General features: G+C 35.5%; 1 protein-coding gene across 1 annotated transcript; it reads right to left on the reverse strand.

The window, feature by feature from the left end:
- Positions 1 to 18,419: 18,419 nt before the first annotated feature.
- Positions 18,420 to 19,847, reverse strand: LOC133779884 (uncharacterized). Its single transcript, XM_062219783.1, has 3 exons — positions 19,521 to 19,847; positions 18,877 to 18,972; positions 18,420 to 18,523 (listed from the first exon to the last, which is right to left on the reverse strand). The coding sequence occupies exons 1-3, from the start codon at positions 19,693 to 19,695 to the stop codon at positions 18,420 to 18,422; spliced, it is 375 nt and encodes a 124-aa protein (XP_062075767.1). The 5' UTR covers positions 19,696 to 19,847.
- Between the last annotated feature and the right edge of the window lie 1,961 nt (positions 19,848 to 21,808).

A 21,808-nucleotide genomic window follows, 5' to 3' on the forward strand; every position in this document is an offset into this window, starting at 1 on the left:
CAACAATTCAGTAAAAAGATCTAATAATGGAATTTAGGTTGTATTGGAAGAAAATTGTTAAAGTCAAAGAGAAGTTCAAAGAGCTTAACTTGACTCATTTCTGTCCTAATGGAATTTATAGGACAGCTGAAGGTTACAAAGCTCTTGTTCTGAATCATCAAAAAGTATCTTGGTATAGGGAAGTTTGGAATAGAACCATCATACCTAAGCATCGATTTATCTTATGGCTTGCGGTTCTAGACAGGCTACAAATGAAAGATAAGTTATTTAGATTCAACACAACCACTGATTATCTTTGTCTTATCTGTGGTAGTAACAGAGAAACAAGAGAACATGTTTTCTTTGACTGTCATTTGAGCTCTTCTTGCTTGAGGAAAATCAAAAGCTGGCTGGAATGGAAGACAGCAGCTTCTACTACGCATAAGCTGCTGAGATGGATTGCTAAAGCCAGGTTATCTCAGTTCAAGAAACAAGTCCTTATGGTGGCGTTGGCAGCTATGATATACCAGATTTGGTGGTGTAGAAATGAGGCACTATGGAATCAAAAAGTTTATACAGCAAATATAATTGTTCAAAGGATTCAATTTAATGTAAAGTACAGAATTAGAAGTATAATGCCTAACAATGCTCAGTTGATAGAAAGAACTTGGTTTGAGAAATTGTAATAGTTTTCAGTCAGGTTTTTCTTAACTTGGCTGTTGAGTTGTAAATTGAAAGTTAGTAATACACAGATCTTATTTAACAAAAAGAAAAAAGATCTAATAATTCTATATTACATCCTACATGCACGCCACATTTAATAAAACATGATAATCAGAGAAAAAAAAAGGCTCATTACGATTGAATACCCATTACTAATTCAATAAGATTTTTTTTATCCCTGATCAATGACATAGTTTCTTCTAAAATCACAATCCTCTCCAAAGAAAGAACTCAAAATATAAGAAAATTAAACTAGGGAAATAGAACATGGAAGGAAAAACTGGTTCTTGCTTCTATACAAGTTATTAAAGCAGTAAATTTAAAGCTACTTACTGCATATACCATCATTCACTCTAGTAGAATAACACTTTAGGAGCATGCCCTGCATTTTGACAATAGAATCTTCCATTTGGACAAGCAGATGTTCCTACAACCCACCAAACAAATATGCATAGCATTTATCAAAATCAGTAAATCACATAGACACCCAATAGAAAAGTATAACATTTCACCAAACAATGCAATGAAAAGAAAGGGAAAAGAAAAACCAAATGAATGATATACAAACTGTAGTAAATTAGCAAGTATAATAACCAAAAAAAACCCATCCCCATAAGAAATCAGATGCATCTTTCACCTAATATAGATAAATAATCAAATTCAGTAAAATATAGGAGAGGAAGATGATACCAGGCTCGTCGGTGCCATCGGGGCAGTCGCAGAAGTTGTCGTTGAGCTAGGTTTTGGTGAATTTCTTGGATCCGTCTTTACATTTGATGGAATCAGAAGACTTGTAGTATTTTTCATCTGAGTAATGAAGCCAACACCTTCAATAATCAATCATTCTTCTCATCACATATACAAACAAATATAAATTGAAATGTAAGAAAAGAGAAAGATGATTCTTCTCATCACGTCATTTTTTATCTGAGGAAGATGATTCTTCTCATCACGTCGATCCCCATCCCCACCATTGAGCCCGCATCTGAGACGAGGAGCACCACGAGCCCAGACCTACACCTCTTCCCCGTCACCGTCGGAAAGTGCAAGAGGCGGACGGCTTCGGACCGTTGGTTGACAGTCTTGGGCAGCGCATATGGTGGTGAGCTCGCGGGGGTCGACGTTTCGAGGGCCGGCGGTTCGATTGGGCTGGCGCGTGTACGACTCCAGCGATGGGAGGATGGCCGTTCGGGCCTGGCAGAGGCAACACAGTGAGAGAGAGAATGAGGCTTCGGGGAAGATAGAGGAAAAGAGGGAGAGAGAAATGATTTTCAGATTTTTTTTTTATTTTAAAATTTTCTTATTTATTTAATTGAAAAAAACTAATATCTAATATATAAATTCTTTTTTAGTTAACACAATTTATTTTTTATTTAAATTAAAAAAATCTTGTGTGTGTGACTGAAATAGATTTCCAAAATGTGTATTTTGACCCATTATATATTTTTGAAACAAATGAGTGTTTTTATGCTCTTGTACTTAACAATTTTAAGGACTTGCTTTGAGAGTCCTTAATACTCTTTTAGGACTCGCAAAATGAGTCTTTAAAAGTCATCATGTTTTTAGGACTCGCAAAGTGGGTCCTTAAAGAGTATTAAGGACTCCCAAAGCAAGTCCTTAAAATTGTTAAGTAAAACACTCATTTTTTAGCTCAGATTTTTTTAGGACTCGCATATTTTTTTAGGACACTCATTGCGAGTCCTAAATTGTGTTTTTTCAGGACTCCCAATGAGTGTCCTAAAAGCTCCAGAAATATTTTTAAGGACTTGCATTTATGTGCGAGTCCTAAAAAAGTGTCCCGTAAAGGGTATTTTGTAGTAGTGTCGGCCACTGGTAGCTGAGGAAAGCTTATTATGCATTGAGCTCAGTTTAAGCGGGCCAGAGTCAGTGGGGGTAAACAGAGGGTGCGACCTAAGGTGTCGACCCTAATTCTCATGTGATTTGATTGTTATTATTGATTGGTGGATTTGTCATGCTGAACAGCTGAGTGTTGGTTGGTTGAATCTTTGGTTATATCTATGTGCTATGCGATTAGTGTGGTATGTGAAGTGTATGATCATGCTTAAAGGGTTATTCAATTGTGACCATCGTTTGTTATATAATGTTATGTTTTCTTGGTGGACCTTGGCTCACGGGTGCTTCGTGGTGCAGGTAAAGGCAAGGGCAAGCTTGATCAGCCCTGATCGGAGAGCTCTGAGAGAAGAATGTACATGATCAGTTGGTCAACCGCCACGGTTGAGGAGGAGACAGGAACAGGAGCACTATAAATGATTGTTTTGCCCTTAGAGTGACCAGTGGTTGATTGTACTCTGGAAATTTTTTAAACTAACTTTTTAAACGTTGTTTCTTTTGGGATCCCTTGTGTAGAATATTTGATTATATGAAAAGTATCTTTTGGGACCAAAACCTTTTAACCCTAGCTCATTAATGGTTTTAGCAACACATTTTTAACTAAATGGCTTGATTAGCAGGTCTTGCACCTTTATAAATACACAATGTAGCGGTCTTGGCTATCCAGGGCGTTACACTCTAAGCATATCTTCCAATATCTGAATTGTCCTCTTACACTGTCCATTTGTCTAAGGATGAAAGGTTGTACTGAACTTCAGTTGAGTTCCCATAGCCCTCTGCAAACCACCCCAAAACTTGGAGGTAAATATGGGATCTCGGTCTGACAATATAGATTTAGGAGCCCAATGGAGACGTATAATCTCCTCCACATACAACTCTGTGTACTGATCCACAGTATAGGTCGTCCTCAATGGCAGAAAAGTGAGCTGACTTTATGTATCTATCTACTATCACCCACACCGAGTCATGTAGCCCAACTGTCCTAGGTAAACCTCCCAGGAAATCCATAGTAATGTGTTCCCACTTCCTCCCGGGAATACTCAAAGGCTGTAGCAACCCCGTTGGTTGTTGATGCTCAGCCTTCACCTGCTGACAAGTTAAACACTTTGTCGTGTATTCAACTATGTCCTTCTTCATCCCAGGCCACCAATATAAAGTCTGTAGATCCTGGTACATCTTCGTGGTGCCTGGATGGAGTGAGTATGGTGTGGTATGGGACTCATCAAGTATCTCTTGTCTAATCACCATATCCATCAAAACACAGATCTGACCCTTATATTGTAGTAAACCCGTCTCTGAAATAGAATAATCCTTAGTTACTCTAGCAAGGATATTCCCTCTAACCTCCTGCAAGTGTGCATCATCTAGCTGACCCTCTCTTATTCTTTCTAGGAGGGTAGACAGTAAAGTAATATTGGCCAACCGACCCACAACCAGCTTTATCCTTGCTCTTGCCATCTCTTCTGCTAACTCCTTCAATATTTTCTTAGAACTAAACAATTGTCCCGAGCCTCTCTGGCTCAATGCATATGCCATTATATTGGATTTTCCTGGGTGGTAAAGGATTTCACAACCGTAGTCCTTCACCAATTCTAGCCAATGTCTCTGTCTCATGTTCAAGTCTTTCTGGGTGAAGAAGTACTTCAGACTCTTATGATCAGTATATATCTCACACTTCTCCCCAAACAAATAATGTTGCCATACTTTTAGTGCGAATACTACCGCTGCAAGCTCATAATCATGGTTAGGATATCGTTGTTCATAATCCTTCAGCTGTCGTGACGCATAAGCAATAACTTTCTCATTTTGCATCAACACGCATCACAATCCCAATCTCAATGCATCACAGTACACTATAAACTTCCCCCCCTCCAAAGGAAGACTCAACACAGGAGCAGCAATTAGTCGTCGCTTCAGAACCTGGAAGCTACCCTCACACTTGTTTGATCAAGAGAACTTCAGATTCTTCTCTGTCAATTTTGTCATCGGTGTGACAATCTTCAAAAACCCTTCCACAAACCATCTATAATATCCCGCTAACTCAAGGAAGCTCCTAACCACCGAGGTGTTCCTTGGCCTAGGCGAATCCCTAACTGCCTCAACCTTGGTCAGATCTACCTTAATCCCATCTCTGCTGACAATGTGTCCAAGGAATGTCACTTCTGGTAGCCAGAACTCATACTTCTTAAACTTAGCATACAACCAATGCTCTCTCAATCTCTGTAATACCCGTCGAAAATGATGCCCATGCTCTGCTTCTGAAATGGAGTAAACAAGGATGTCGTCAATGAAAACAATCACAAACTGATCCAAAAAATCCTTTAACACCCTTTTCATCAGATCCATAAACACTGCTGAGGCATTGCTCAAACCAAACGACATGACCAAGAACTCATAATGCTCATCCTATAAGTAGGTTTTCTACATCTCTGTGATAAACTTAAACATATAGCAAACATTAAGCATGGAAACCTAATTACTACACAAGCCATACAGGTACTTTCGTTCAATATGAAACCTATGCTATATAATGATACCATATTCAATTCTCATTTTTCGAATTTTGAATAAAAATCATAAATCAAACAAATATTGATCAGGTATTTACTAGCATTAGGCACACATTATATAGATTAGAATAGAAACGAAAAATTAATAGAACATCATAAATAAATTAGATAGAAATCCAAGAGACTACATTAAACCCTAGATAAAAATGTTTAGCTCATATCAGACATGACTAAATCAACAAAATAATAATTAGGAAACATAAGATTCAAAAACTTAAAGAAGAAAGAAAAATATAAAAATGCAGAACAACTAGTCTAAGAATCAAAACTAGTCTCTAAAAAACGTAATTAAAATCCGACCTAATTATACCCTAAGTCTGAATTTATAGTTAAAAAAAATACAAATGCTTTGTTTTTCATATGCGGGTCGCGGCTTGGCCTTCTCTAGGTCGCGGCCCGTGTCAACTTTTGAAGCTTCTCTGAATCTGCATAAGTCATCAGGCGCTGCGACTCAAGCATCTCAAGTTGCGGCCCGTGTCCATAATGTCCCTTTGCTTAGCCTCTGACTTCCCCTTGCGCCGCGACTTATAAGGGCAAGTCGCGGCACTAAATCCTTTCAGCAGCCTTGTGTTTCTGACTTGTCTAGAGTCGCGACTTATAAGCTCAAGTCGCTGCCCTAATTCCATTATTTATCAAATTAAGTCTTTCAACCTCATTTCTTCATCACAAAGTGACTTTTACTCGTCCTTAGCATCATATTGAGTCGAACAACCATCAAGAGCTTCGTTTTCCCACCATTTTCTTTTCTTTTTACATTTTTCTCATGATTCTACCCACCGACCTACAACAAAGACAAACAAAAGTGTAATCTTGCACAAAACACACATAAAGACTCAAGATTACCACAAAAACACATTCGAAAACAACATTAAAATGAAGTTATCACAGATCGAAGATCAATCTTCGAGAATACCTTCTTACCCTGCAGCCGATCAAACAGGTCATCTATCCTCGGTTAGATGTACTTGTTATGCCAACTTGTTCAACTCCCTGTAGTCTATACACATTCTCAAAGTCCCATCTATAATGTCCTCCTAATCTAGGACCGTTACACTGTGCACTTTAAATTGTGTCAGACTTGCTAACAAAGTCATTTGGTTTAAAATGTGTAACTAAAGTTAATGTTAAAGGTTAGGGTTAAAATTTTGGTCAAAAGAAACATTGACTTTTATTCAAGAAGTTCCATACAGATATGGGATCCTAAAATATTACAACTAAACTTTTGAAAAGGTATACATACATCAAAAGTTACATTCAACCGGCCTAAGAAGAAAAACAGGGCTACAACCCTTGTTCCTCTGAGATATCCCTGGCCGTGGTGGTCGAGCAGCGACATATGTACACGCCACCACCGAAGCTCTCCAACTCATGGCTGGTCAAGCTTTCCTTTCCCCTTACCAAAACCATGAAGCACCTGTGAGCCAAGGCTCAGCAAGTAGACTAAACATGTGCATAAAAAGAAAATATAAACTTCTAGATACTTATCTAGCTTGCCCAGCTATAATAATAATCTACATAAACATTCATTCAGTTATGAACAAGTGGTCACTAGACCAATTAGGGGTTGCTGCCCTGAACAGTTGGCCATAAAGCAGGCCTCGGGGCCTATGGCCTAGCTACGTGACCATAGAGTCACCTGGGGCTCTCGCCCTTAGCTCCGAGTAACTAGCCATAGAGCTAGCCCAAACCCTTGGTTTACCAATGACCATAGAGTCGGCCAACGTAATAGTAATTGCTGATTTAGGCCTAAGCTTTTCAACCAACGTGCAACGCGCTATTGTCGTCCTTGATTAATAAGTGAAGCCCTGGTCCAGGAATAGAAACCTCAATATCGAAATAGATATAGATAGACATATCCCAACAAAATACGCATGTATACATGTTAATTACCTAACACCATTGAATAATCATTCTCACAATACTAATCATACATATTTAATGGGGCCTCATGCCCTAACCACATAATTCATACAACAATCATAAAACACTTAAGCAAGTATCATCCAACATGTGAAGGGATAGCTTAAATATAATTGTCCTCGGGACCCAAGCCCTAGTAATGATAATTGACCACAGTCGGGCCAAGCCCTAATCACATATAGCACGTATTGGGTGCAGTTTTCTTACCTCAGGTCCAAGTAAAGCATAAATAAGAACGACCCTCGGGCACGTTCCCTGTTCCGAGCCCCTAGTGATAAGCTAGTCACAACCATAATATAGGATTCCATCAATAACAAGTAAATAAAGGCTTCTGGACTGAGTCCTAGCCTCCAGGGCATCGAGTTCCACTAAACCGAGTAGCGAAATCGATTATGAGCCCTAACAAAAAAGTTCCCATTTTTAAAAGCTTCTCAAGGCCAAAAATGCCCAGGCGGGCCGCGACCTGGCCTTGGGGGTCGCGATGTTCCCCTCCTATCTACGAGCCTCCCCCTCAATGTCAAGGGACGCAGGCCGCGACTCGCCCTTGAGGGTCGCAGCGCGCCCCCCAGACAAAGACCTCCTAAGGCCCTGGGTTTAGGCTGAGTCACAGCCCCTCAAGAAAACAGTCGTGACTTGGCCCCTCGAACCTAGAATTTTAATACATTTCAGCAGCCAAATCTAATCCAAACTAACCCAAACTCAACCCAAAACCATAATTCAGTTACCACAATAGCTCTATCATCTTTCCAACAACAAAACCCAACAAAATACAGTCTTAAAACTCATCAAAACATCACTTTCAATTCTTGAGCTAAAAGGTTCAAGAACACCTCAAAACAACCATGGAATCTACAAAAATTTCACCATAACAGAATGTTTGAATGGTTACCTTAGCTGTGAGTGAAGTTCCTCTAGCCTCGGTCTAAGTCCTCTAACGAACTTGGTAACCCTCAATAAATCGATTCGGACCAGCTCTGGTGCAAACTTGGCTAGTCGATCAAACTGTCGAGCATACTCTGCTACTGATATGTTGCTCTGCTTCAGACTGGTGAACTCTTCTACCCTTGTAGCGATGACTGCCGAGTTGTAATACTTTTTGTGAAAGAGCTACATAAATCTAGCCCATGTCATGGTAGCGACGTCACGAGTCTGTTGTACTAAATCCCACCAGATTCTAGCATCTTTCTTTAGAAGAGAAGAAACACAAGATATGTATTCTGTGTTGCCGGGATTCATGTGTGCTAGCATCAGCTCTACATTCCTGAGCCATTCCTCCACCTCGAAGGGGTGGGTTGTCCGTTCAAAGTTTGGAACGTGTTGCTTACGAAATCGCTCGTAGATTGCCCCTATGTACTAAGCTGGGTAAGGCGCACAGTTCACCATTGGCCATCCCCCATAAGGACCTACTTGTTGGGGTGCTTGAGCCATTTGCTGAGGTTGTCGTTTTAGCTGAGGCTGAGTCTGAGTCTGTGGCTGCGGCTGAGCCTGTTGTCATTGTTGTTGCAACCGTTCATCTACTTGTTGTCGTAGCCAGACAATTTCAGTGGTGTTGTCAACCGGAGGTGGTGCTCTTCTATTAGCAGCAGCATTGGTAGCACGCGTCCCCCTTCTGCGAACTGGAGGGGCTTCATTAGTTTCATGGGCGGTGCTGGAGGCATTGGTGTTTGTGCGTGCAGACCTTCTGGGCAACATCTTTAGCAAAGTTCTAACAGTCAAGAAAAACGTGTTAGAACTTACCCTAATAGGTTCTAAGGCAAAACTTTGTCTAAGCAAACATAACTTGAACCTATTAGTTATGATTTCTTATGAAGAATTATGTAAGCCTTCTTTATAATTAGGGTGTGTTTCTATACTTAGAAAACTAGCCATCTTTATTATTTCTTAGTCTGTTTCTAATCATCCTATATGACTAAATTCTCAGGCTCGAAACTCGTCGTTGTTCCAAAGTTAACCATATTGAGGGAGGGCTTGGATCAGTAAAATTGTTCCCATTACTATGGCCCACTAATCTCTCAATATAGGACTCGGTCCATTGATTTGTATCCTGTTGGGAATTGTGCCCTGAAAGCATATGTAGTAGACATTGTTTTATGAAATAAATAAATAAATTGAATTTGTTATGCATATATTTTATGGACTATATTATTCGGTGATAATATTAAGTAAATATAAAAAAATTCCTAAGTTCATATATGTGATCTCAAACATGTATTGGTATGGGAGGATTGTGTTTGAGATAAATGAACTTGAATAGTTCGAAGTAAAATAAAGTTATGGAATCTTTAGATTAATCACTGCAAGTACGGTTCACTAGTATTATGAATACATGTGATCTAGATCCGGATCACTAGTGTGGTAGGACACTTTAGTGGAGGTGCTTTATATATTAGAGAATATATAGAACTGGACCAGATATGTTTATTAGCACTAGCTAAATACCATTTTGAAGTATTAATTAAATATATCAACTGATGGTCATATACAAATAGATCTTAATCATGAAGTTACTATGAACTCCTGTTTATGTTACATGAGTTCTTTGATTCACTCGTTAGGGTCTGTCAGAATGATCACGCTAAAAACTTTTGTTTTGGGAACTCATTAATGTAGATGGCTGGGGACATAGTATACAGATAGGGAATATATGCCTTATCGCAAGAGATTGAATAATGGTTCTCTTAAGGGTTGACTTTTGGGATTGAAAGGTTATTGAGCTCAAATTCATAATTTAGTTATGAGTTAACCTTCACTAGAAAAGCCAATGGTACTTAAGGAAACAAGAGATAATTAAAAGGGTAAAACGGTAATTTTATTCCCGATTAATTATGAACCATTATTAGAGGGTCAATTTGTATGCAATGATTATATCAATGGACACTTTATAATTATAAAGTACTCTGTAAATAAAATGTCTATAATTACAAGAGTGCAGTCTCATATTTATGGTGGAATAATCATGAGATTAATAAATTAAGATTATTTAATTAAAAAGTTTAATTAATAATCTCAAATTTATTGGAGCTTGGAATTATAGGTCCATAGGTCCCCATAGCGACTCTATCAACACTATTCAAGGTAAGAGTTTATATGAAGGGAAAATAGTTTAAAGACATATTTAAGAAGAAATTTGTTCTTCGAGCCAAATATGCAATTATATGATAATAGTGATTAATTAATTAATTACAAATTAGTTGTAGTTAACAAAATTAATTAATATTTAATTATTGTATAATTGTCAAAATTATATTAAATAATTAAATTAATTTCGAAATTTAATTAAATAATTAATTAATTATAATTTTTGAAATTATAATAAATTAAATATTTATTTTCTAAAATATTGGATTTAATTAATTAATTAAATATCTTTATTTGAGTGGGAGATAATAATCTGATAAGTTCAATTGGACTTGAATTGAAAAGATTAATATTTATTCAAATAATTAATTATATTTGATAATTAGTTAAAAAGATATTTAATTTAAATTTGAATTAGTTATCAGGTTGTTAAATCTCATCTAACAAAGTAATTTGAATAAATAATTAAATAAAAATTAAAAAACCAACTTCCCTAAAAATAGGGGTGGTACATGTGCACACATAGTCCATGGACTGTGTCTGGCGTGTACTGCTATTTTTTTGAGGGACAGGTTTCAATTTCATTTATTTAATTAATTAATTAATGGATAATTCAAAAAATCAGTTTTTGGATATTTTCATTAATAAAATAATTAATTAATTAAAAAGTAAATTGTAAGTTGGTTACAGATTTATTTTTTAAAATTGAATATTTTCTTTTAAGTATGAGTGATGAGAAAGTATTCAGATAACCAAGAAAACCAAGACTACTCAGTCAATTCGCAATGTGAAAAAAATAGAACGATAGTTTTTTCTCCCTGAAAAATAAACAACCAATTCTCAGGCCTATTCTCTTGATCTCGTGTGTTGAGTACATCAAGCAGAATCACAAATAAACTATCATTCATTCTCTAAGTGCCCACACACTTCTTAAGGTGTAGAGAACGCTTTGGAAAATCTTGGTGTGAATACCTCGGAGCAGCTTGGATAGGAAGATCGTTCTAATTACGAAAAGATAGCAAGGACACTTGATAGGCTTCAAGAGGTATGATTTCTATTCTAAACTTGCTTATGATTAATGTATGTATATTAATGGATCCGCATATTTAAATGTAGTATAAATATGTTACAAATTTTTTGTTGTACACTGGGCCAACCCCACCACCATTCTGCTGCGCATTAGGAAACTTGTTCCTAACATATCCACCCTCACCGAACTTGGTCATTATTTATTAAATTTATTATTTATTATGATTGTAAAAATAAAACTCATACATGTCATTCTAAATAAAATTTATATTCATTTGGAAAAATATTTTCACTAAGTACAATCATAAATGCAAAATAAATAAACTAACATAACTAGGGTAAATCTAAAAATCAGGATCTTGTACATCTGACCCTTCATCTAACATATCATCATTTATTTCTTCATAATCCTCATTATCTTGAGTCTCAAAACCACCTCAACGAAGATTCATAAAGATTCTATGCTTTTGTTCATTAGTGAATTAAAATTCCAACTTAGCGATGAACCTAATTATGAGAAAATAATATATCATTAGTAAATCATCATCATCATCTATAGTCTCCCAAATTTCTTCTAATGTTGAAATTAAAGAAGGACATCATCAAAAGCCTAATGATTAGGACATATTGTTCTGTAGCTCTCATCATAATTCGCTTAGTAGTCTGAAGATGGACTATCTCCTGGTCGAATAAGATCAATCTTTGACAAATTCTTTCCAACACTCCTACTGTATTCCTTGGCTCTCTAATCATTTTCAATGCCTTAATGACTCAGATATCCTGATAGGTCAAGGCTCCATCCATTCTTAGCTGAAAACATAAGGGCTAAAACGTAGGATATAAACATAAACATAATTACTATAACATAAACACTTATATTGGTGGTTAGATTTGGAGCTTGTGTGTGAATATCAAGGAGAACTTTATGCATATGAACTGTAGCTCTGATACCAACTATAATGACCCGACTATTTCTAAGACCTCGGACCATTAAAAACTGTTGTGCGCCCAAAAAAAAAAATTTGTTATTAAAATTTTGTGTTTTTATTTTATTTAAGTGTTAAGTATAGTGATTTATTTTATTTAAATGTTTTTTTTTATTTTATTTAATTGTTTGTTTGCTTTATTTAATTGTTTGTTATTTTATTTAATTGTTAGAATTGTTGGTAGCATTTTTGTGAAATTAATTGTTAAATGATATGTAATTATTTTGATTTTTAAAATATGATTATGTGAGATTTGGTTGAATGCACTAAGGTCCGTGGTAGGTAGTGATGCACCCTAGTGATTGAGTATGTGCATGTGCATGGTTGCATGGTGTGCATGCTATAGTTTTCTACACATTAATTTCCTTTTATTAGTTTATTTATTTTTATTTAATTAAGGGATTTAAAAAGAAAATAAAAAGAAAGAGAAATAAAGAGGCTTGTGTTCACACAAGAAAAATATTGGGGACCAAATGGTGAGAAAGGATAGAGTTGTCATTTTTGAATTCTCGTAACCTTAGACCCAGCCTCAGTAAAATGGGTATAACATAGGTTGTGGATATCCGATTTAGACATAACTTGTACCGTTAGAAAGCTAATGAAATTATCTACATTTTTTTGTGAATATCATTTTTCCTAAAACGTAACAAAAACAGGTCAAAACCCAGTCCCAAGTCTCAGCACCCTAGAGTTACGAGAATAGCATTATTTCCTTTATTAGCCATGGACAGCCAAGGAAGACAAGAGAGGAATTAGTGTGCTGTCATTTATAAAATGGATTGATTGGCTGAGTATAATTTTTAATTGAATTATATTTTGATTTAGGGAAAATAAAGGAAAATGATAATTACATTTTCCTTAGCTAGGTTTTGATGATTGAGGCATTTAAATGGAAAATAAGAAAGAGATTAAAGGCTCATTTGGCTTGGTGGCTGTCGTGTGCTTAGAGAGAAGGGAGAGGGCGAGCTCGTGAGTTCTAGAGAGAGAGGTGGAGAAGAAGAACGTGAAGGAGAAGAGAAGGAGAAGAAAGAAGAGGCCAAGGTTAGGGATCTTAAGGTATGGGTTAAGGTTCATATCATTATATTTTGTCTCCTCTACATCTTGATTCTAAGCAAGGCAAAACGATGGTGATGATAGGATTGGATTTTGTTGCAAGAGGATTCACTACTACAAAAAAGGATTTTTAGGACTAGCATTGCGAGTCCTCTATTTGAGAGCCTTAAAAACTAAGGTTTTTTAGGACTTGCATTGCGAGTCCTAAAAAATCTGGTTAAGTGCCTTTAATTAAGTTTTTAGGACTCGCATTGCGAGTCCTAAAAGAACATTTGCGAGTCCTAAAAAATCTTGTTGAGTGCCTTTAATTAAGTTTTTAGGACTCGCATTGCGAGTCCTAAAACCTAAAAAATCTGGTGTGAGTCCTAAAAAATCTGGTTGAGTGCCTTTAATTAAGTTTTTAGGACTCGCATTGCGAGTCCTAAAATGTAACACCCCAACTCCTGGGACTGTTACGGTGTGCCTTGTAAACAGTGCTAAACTCGCTAATCGAGTCATTTGGTCAAAATCGTGAACTAAGTATGATTAGCGGTTTAGGGATTAAACATTTGGTTAGGGCGAAACGTTTCACTAGAACGTTTAATATATACATTGAGATCCTGAAAATTAAGTTTCAGAGTTTATTACAGAAAATATTTACAACAGGCCATTCTAAGCAGCAAAACAGGGTTCAACCCTAGTTCCACTTTAAACCTCGGCCGTGGCGGACGAGCAGCTGCATATGTACACATCATCACCTAAGTTCTTCAACTCAAGGATGGTCCAGCTTCCTCTTGCCTTTACCTGCACCACGTAGCACCCGTGAGCCGAAGCCCAGCAAGAAAACACAATCCAACATGATATAATATCAACAGATAACATGACGTAATATCATCAGGTAACATGATATAATATCAACAGATAACATGATATAATGTCAACAGATAACATGATATAATATCAACAGTAATTGTAACAGCCATTCAGGACCAACGGTCCATAACAGGTAGGTGAAGATAGCCAAAAGTCACAGAAGTGGGTACAGCTTCCTCTAGCCATGTGACGATAGGGTCACCAGGGCTTAACTGATAGGTGGTTCCTTCATAAGCTTGATTAGGATAGGTGCATGGTGATTAGTCACCAACATAGCCATCCTCTCGACTCTAGAGTCGTAACTAAGGACAGCGTCCCCCAGCCATGTGACAAACAGTCACCGGGGTCATATACCTTGGCTGAAATCATCTGGTCTTAGACCAGGCAAGCGCTTATAAGTTCTTCGACCCTAGGGTCGGTCTAGCATTAATGCCATAGATCCATTCAATGCATGATTCTCGACTCTAGAGTCGGTCCCTGACTAGTCAGTGCTATACACAAGCAAGCCATGCCACCAAACATATACCACATGTTCAATATCCATAAACAAGGTATTTAGCATGCTTACTAAACAGATACCAGTACAATTAGGACCATGTACAACCACAGAGGCTCAAGCTCTGAACAATATCATACCTAGTACACAAAGCATGTCCTAATCACATGTTTCTCATGCATCATATGCAATATATCCAGCAATCCAACATGCACCAATAACAGCCATGCATGTCACGTTTAATAGTCAACCAACATGCATCAAGAATAGCCATGCATGTCATACATAATAATCAACCGACATGCATCAATAATAACCACGCATGTCATACTCAATAATCAACCAACATGCATCATAATAGCCATGCATGTCACATATACACAGGGTGCAGTTTTCTTACCTCAAAGTCGAGCTAGAACGATTAAAATGACGACCCTTGAGGACGATCAACTTTTAGTCCTTTAGCGGTCACCTAGTCATAACCAAATATAAGGTATCATCAATAAAAATGGTCAACATAAGTTCCCAAATCAATATCTATCCTCCGGGACATCAATCCCCACTTAACCGGGTACTAGGTTCAACCCCGAGGCTTATGGCAAGCTTCCCTTAGCTAAAAACACAATTTTAGCCAAATATGTCCTGATGGGCCGCGGTTCACCATAGCCATGTCACGACTCATCTCCCTGACAGAGGCATTTCCGCCTCTGAAGCCACCTTAGGCCGCGGCTCATTACCCAGATCAGCCAAAAATCACCAACGCACCAGCTCGACCTCCCCTGCATATCCCCTTAGAACCAAGCCTTCAAACTAGTTCCAAACCTTCTCCAAACACTCAATTCAACCTCTAAACAACATCCATATCAAACCCTCATCAAAACCCAAATCAAACATCAACCTAACTCCCATTATTTCAAATTAACCACCAAGAATTCACAAGCTGAAATCTTAAACCAAAACAGAGCATAAAGCAGAAACTAATGGTTAAAACTTACCTAAAACACGATTTTGAATCCCCTCCAATGTCTGAATCAAGTTCCCTAACTCCCATCTTTGATCTCCTAGCTCAACTCCTCAATTTGGGCTCTCAAAATTCAAAGAAAAACAAAGGAGAAAACATGTACAGGAGAGAAGAAGAAGATGAGGATGGGGCTCTGTTTTTGAATCTGTTTTCTACAGCCTACTAAACCTCATGTATATCCAAGCTAAATGACCTAAATGCCCCTAGGTCATTTAAAAGCTTCTAAGCACTCCCAAGGGTAAAATCGTCCTTTCCCACCTATCTCGTTAATTATAATTAACGCTCTCCAATTCCCGCTATTCTCAATATTCCCAAATACCAATAAATCATATCCCATTACCCTTTAATTCCCGGTAATGCTCTAATCATTAAATTCACCCCGAGACTCACTCCGAGCCCCGAACTTAAACCCGTTATGACTAGACCGAACACTTACATCTCATGATCGTCTCATGTCGATTAGCTCGAACCAATCCACCTTATAATGTGGCTGTATTAATTAATCACAATCACGCACCCAAAATATACAATTATGCCCACAGTGGCCAAATTACCAAAATACCCTCACAATAATAAATACTCTCATATGTATGCATTCACCATCATATAATAATATAATTCACGTACACATGCATATAATTATTAAATACTATAATAAATCAATTATGGCCCTCTCGGCCTCCTAATCAAGGTCTTAAACCTTATTAGGAAATTTGGGGCATTACATAAAAAATCTAATTGAGTGCTTTAAGTAATTTTTTAGGACTCGCTTTGCATGCCCTTAAAAGTAATATTTTTTTTTAAATAATGCAGCTACAATTTTCATTTTGATTTTAAAAAATATATCCCTTTGAGTGTCCAAAATGTATTATATATGTTAGATTTCTAAAATTTCAAAAGAAAATACAACAAAATAATTTATTAATTACTCAAAAATATCATTTCAGTATTTAGTCTACTCGGCTTACAAAATCATATTACATGACAGTTTATACTACAATCAAATTATATCATCACCAAATATTAAACAAGAAATGTATACAATGTTAGTGAAATATATTTTTTATTCTAAAAACTTCAACTGTCAATGTTGTCTAGTATTACGCCAAAGAAATGCATCTCAATATAGACCTGCACATTATAAAAATGTTATTTAATTGTAAATATATTATAATTCAAACTTATAAATAAGTAGACACACACACATCATCATCATCATTTGGCTTTTAACAATCAAATCAAAGTGAAAATGCATAATTAAGCTACGCAAATTGCATTCAAATCAAATAGTTTTGACTAAATTAAGCATCTTTTAAGAGACCCTTTTAATCATAATCCACCTCTTAATCTCTAATTTCGTTAAAACTTTAATGCATACTTATTATTTATTATGATGCTATGGTTCAAGTGGGAAGGAGCTTAAGTGATAAGACATTAGTACTACTTAATTACTTGATTAATTAAGAAAGAAACATCACTAATTTGAATCCTATCTTGGATGTATAGTAATTGGAACTTATGATGGAAAAAGATATTAAAACTATTATATTGCACATCAAATTCTTTGTTTATTTGCAATAATTGATGTTGGTTTTTTTTTTTATCTTTTTATCTTTTAGGCAGGGACATTTTATGAAACAATTTTTCGCATTGTAAATACGATCAATTTTAACATATAACTTAATCAAAATCCTCCCCTCAATCACACCTATTTCACGAAACGGAACCTATAATTACTAATAAGAAGAAACAAACTCAATCCACCAAAAACACATTTACATGCAAAGAGAGGAAGATTAATTAAAAAGAAAACCAAAACCATGCCAATTTGAAAGTTGAAACAAGAAATATAAGAGTGAAAAAAATAACAAAAAGGAAATTGGTACGCGAGAGGAAGAGTAGAGGTTGCATCAAGCAGAGTATATTGATTTTTCCCAATTTCAGATAGCCACAAAATGGTTGTATAAGAGATAAGTACTTATAAGAGAACCGAAAGGAATTAACAACTATATTCTTATTACAAATAGAAAAATAAGATAAATCTATTTCAAATCATATAAACCCTAGAAATTAGGTTAAAAAAAGGTAAGAAAATAGGCCACAATCACCAACGTAAGCTTAGTTAAAGGTTCACAATAGGTGGCAGAACAAACACCGTTGAAGGATCTTTCTAAGATTAATTTTTAGAATGTTATATTATATGTATGATTCTAAAATCTCACGGACGGGGTTTATTCAGCAACCTGTTTTACTCTTTTGGGAGAGAAAAGATGAGGATTTGATTCAAATTCTAGAAAGACCTATCCTACACTTATAATCTCGAAAGCACAAATCTGTGATCACATAGATCACATAGTTACTCTAAATCGGCTCTTTTGAGGCTTGGATTAAGCAAATTTTGTGATTAGTAGCAAAATTTAAATTCAACGTAATTATTAATTAGGTGGTCAAATGTTAAATATCCGGATCACAAATTTATCATTGTGGCAGCCATCTTTTTCATATTTCCACACAAAACTAAGTACAAAAAAATCTATAGAAAACCGGACAACATATCCCCTAATTTACTAGCCTAGCCATATGTCACAATCAACACCATGTCAAACAAATCAAACAACACACAGGTTTTCATCCATATATCACCGCAGCACACAAAATTCTCAGAACCTACTTCACTAAGACATGCAAGTTTTCAACCTTCCGTTATCACCGCAGCACATAGAATTCCCATAACCTACTTCACTACGGATGAATATCTAAGATATTCAAACTCCACTAAGTACAAAAATATTTTACAGATAGCCATAAATAAGAAGTCTTAACTCAACTAGGAAACTAAATATGAATAGGGAATGAGGAGATCATACCTTTAAACTGCTGGACAAGTCCTTTAAGTATCCAGCAGTCTGAAATGTATTAGGGCATTTCCCTTTATCATCATACTCATCACTCCCATCACAGCAGTCTGAGATTAAGGACTAGTTAAAGCAGATTAGAGAAGACAAGTATCCAACTCAAAACAACAATTCAGTAAAAAGATCTAATAATTCTATATTACATCCTACATGCACGCCACATTTAATAAAACATGATAATTAAAGAAAAAAAAAGGCTCATTACGATTGAATTCCCATTGCTAATTCAATAAGATTTTTTTTTATCCCTAATCAATGACATAGTTTCTTCTAAAATCACAATCCTCTCCAAAGAAAGAACTAAAAATATAAGAAAAATAAACTAGGGAAATAGAACATGGAAGGAAAAACTGGTTCTTGCGTTTATACAAGTTATTAAAGTAGTGAATTTAAAGCTACTTACCGCATATACCATCATTCACTCTAGAAGAGAACAACACTTTAGGAGCATGCCCTGCATTTTGACAATAGAATCTTCCATTTGGACAAGCAGATGTTCCTACAACCCACCAAACAAATATGCATATCATTTATCAAAATCAGTAAATCACAAAGACACCCAATAGAAAAGTATAACATTTCACGAAACAATGCAATCAAAAGAAAGGGAAAAGAAAAACCAAATGAATGATATACAAACTGCAGTAAAGTTAGCAAGTATAATAACCAAAAAAAAATCCATCCCCATAAGAAATTAGATGCATCTTTCACTTAGATAAATAATCAAATTCAGTAAAATATAGGAGAGGAAGATGATTCTTCTCATCACGTCGATCCCCATCCCCACCGTTGAGCCCGCATCTGAGACGAGGAAGACCACGAGCCCAGACCCACACCTCTCCCCCGTCACCGTCGTAGCCTTGTCGTAAATTGATCGGACTAATAGCATAGGATCCTCTCTTTATGAGAGAAAACAAGGTGAGAAAGAGAACCATTTAAGATAAAACATTACAAACCCATATGCCAAAATAACATTAGAAAACATGTATTACTACCTAACTAATCACAGATCGTCAAACAAGAGGCTCGGAGTAGTTGGAATCGCACCGGAAAATGCAAGAGGCGGACAGCTTCGGACCGTTAGTTGACAGCCCTGGGCAGCGCGTATGGTGGTGAGCTCGCGGGGGTCGACGTTTCGAGGGCCGGCGGTTCGATTGGGCTGACCCGTGTACGGCTCCGGCGATGGGATGATGGCCGTTCGGGCCTGGCAGAGGCAACACATTGAGAGAGAGAATGAGGCTTCGGGGAAGATAGAGGAAAAGAGGGAGAGAGAAATGATGTTTCAGATTTTTTTTTTTATTTTAAAATTTTCTTATTTATTTAATTGAATAAAACTAATATCTAATATATAAATTCTTTTTTAGTTAACACAATTTATTTTTTATTTAAATTAAAAACATCTTGTGTGTGTGACTAAAATAGATTTCCAAAATGTGTATTTTGACCCATTATATATTTTTTTTTAAAAATGAGTGTTTTTATACTTTATACTTAACAATTTTAAGGACTTGCTTTGAGAGTCCTTAATACTCTTTTAGGACTCACAAAATGAGTCTTTAAAAGTCACCATGTTTTTAGGACTCGCTATTAAGGACTCCCAAAGCAAGTCCTTAAAATTGTTAAGTAAAACACTCATTTTTTAGCCCAGATTTTTTTTAGGACTCGCATATTTTTTTAGGACACTCATTGCGAGTCCTAAATTGTGTTTTTTCAGGACTCCCAATGAGTGTCCTAAAAACTCCAGAAATATTTTTAAGGACTTACATTTATGTGCGAGTCTTAAAAAAGTGTCCCGTAAAGTGTATTTTGTAGTAGTGATTGGAGGCTAGTGTTTGAAATCCCTAGGGTAAGTATTTGGGTTCATAGTGATGTTAATTTCTACCTCTTCTTGAATCTAAGGTCATTTTTTTTCTTTTCTTCATGTGGGTTTCGAAACCCTAGGCTTGAATAAGTGGTGGCCATAGTTTGGGTTATTGTCACTATTGTCCTTGAGTTCTAGCAAGAGAGGTAATGGGAACCTTTTTGTCTTATGGTTATTGTTTTTATCTTTGGTTTCTTGTGGTTTGGAGAATATTGTTTGAGAATGGTGATTCATTGTTTTGTTCTCCTTTGATATATTAGATGATTAATTATATTGAAATGTGGTGTTGATGATATGTTGTTTAAAGATCTTCTATGATTTGATGATGATGGGTATGTTTTGGCTTAAAGACTCTATGTGAAAATATACAAAGGTTTTAAATTGTGATCTATAAAAATGATGATGAATATCTCTTTTAAAAATAACATGAAAGGATTTGATTATTTTGGCTATGAGGATTTCGGCCTAAAGGTGATATTCAAAAGCATGATGGTTATTTTTATTATGTTTTATGTCAATGAAAATCTTAGAAACATGATAGGTTGTTGTAAGATTTTAAAAGGATACATATTGGTTTTGTTTCTTTTAGAATACTTGCATGGTAATAATATGACAAGAGTATATTTAGACAAGATCAAAGATGATTATTTGTTTATGACTTGTGAGTATGTTTCAAGGTGGTTGATGAATTATTGTATGCTAATGGTAAATATTAATATCATTAAAAAGGGTGTAGAAACATGCTAGGGTTTGAGTTGGAACATTGTTATTAAATATGTATGAATTTTGTGAAATATGATGGAAAGAATTTAATTTCATGATTAAATATGCTTGCTAATTTTGTGTATAATTGGTGAAAAATTTGGTGAAAGAATAATTTGCATGCATAAGTAATGTCCCAAATGCTATGTTGATTTTATGAAATTAAAAGGGTATTTTAAGTCATAATAAAATGATATTTTTACTCAAATAAATACCTACAGAATTTTTATATATTTTTAGAGAAAATATGAGATTTTAAATTCAATGTGGTGATCTTAATGATAAATATGATTTCTGGAATTTTTGTAAAAAAAAATGTGAAGTGTGTTTTAATAAGATGAATTTTATTAGTATTTGAAATAAATTAAAACCCTAAACTATGGTAATATTAAAAATGGTATTTTTAATATAGTATGAGTGTTTATTTTAATAGTTATGATCTTTCTTTATTTTGATTTAGAAAAAAAATTGAATTTAATTCACTTGTGATTTTTAAATAAATTTAATGGTAGCTGAAAGTTTAGTTTAATTAGTGTAAAATAATTATTTGATTGTCACCTATGAATTTATGTTACATAAAATTAAGTCTCAAAATAATTCAAGCAAAAATATTTTTTTCCACACTTAAAATATATATTTTTCTCACATCAATTATGCAACACAATTAATTAAAATTAAATTGATATTTTCTAAGGAAACACGGTAATCATAG

This window comes from Humulus lupulus, chromosome 5 (genome assembly GCF_963169125.1).
Source record: "Humulus lupulus chromosome 5, drHumLupu1.1, whole genome shotgun sequence".
NCBI classification, from domain to species: domain Eukaryota; kingdom Viridiplantae; phylum Streptophyta; class Magnoliopsida; order Rosales; family Cannabaceae; genus Humulus; species Humulus lupulus.

What these genes read in the sequence shown, in the direction of transcription:
- LOC133779884 (XM_062219783.1), bottom strand. Translation starts at nt 19,695, where the DNA reads ATGTGTTGCCTCTGCCAGGCCCGAACGGCCATCATCCCATCGCCGGAG. An exon ending in TCCGCCTCTTGCATTTTCCG is followed by an intron (nt 18,973 to 19,520) that starts GTGCGATTCCAA and finishes GGTGGGTTGTAG; the next exon opens with GAACATCTGCTTGTCCAAAT. An exon ending in AGTGAATGATGGTATATGCG is followed by an intron (nt 18,524 to 18,876) that starts GTAAGTAGCTTT and finishes CCTTAATCTCAG; the next exon opens with ACTGCTGTGATGGGAGTGAT.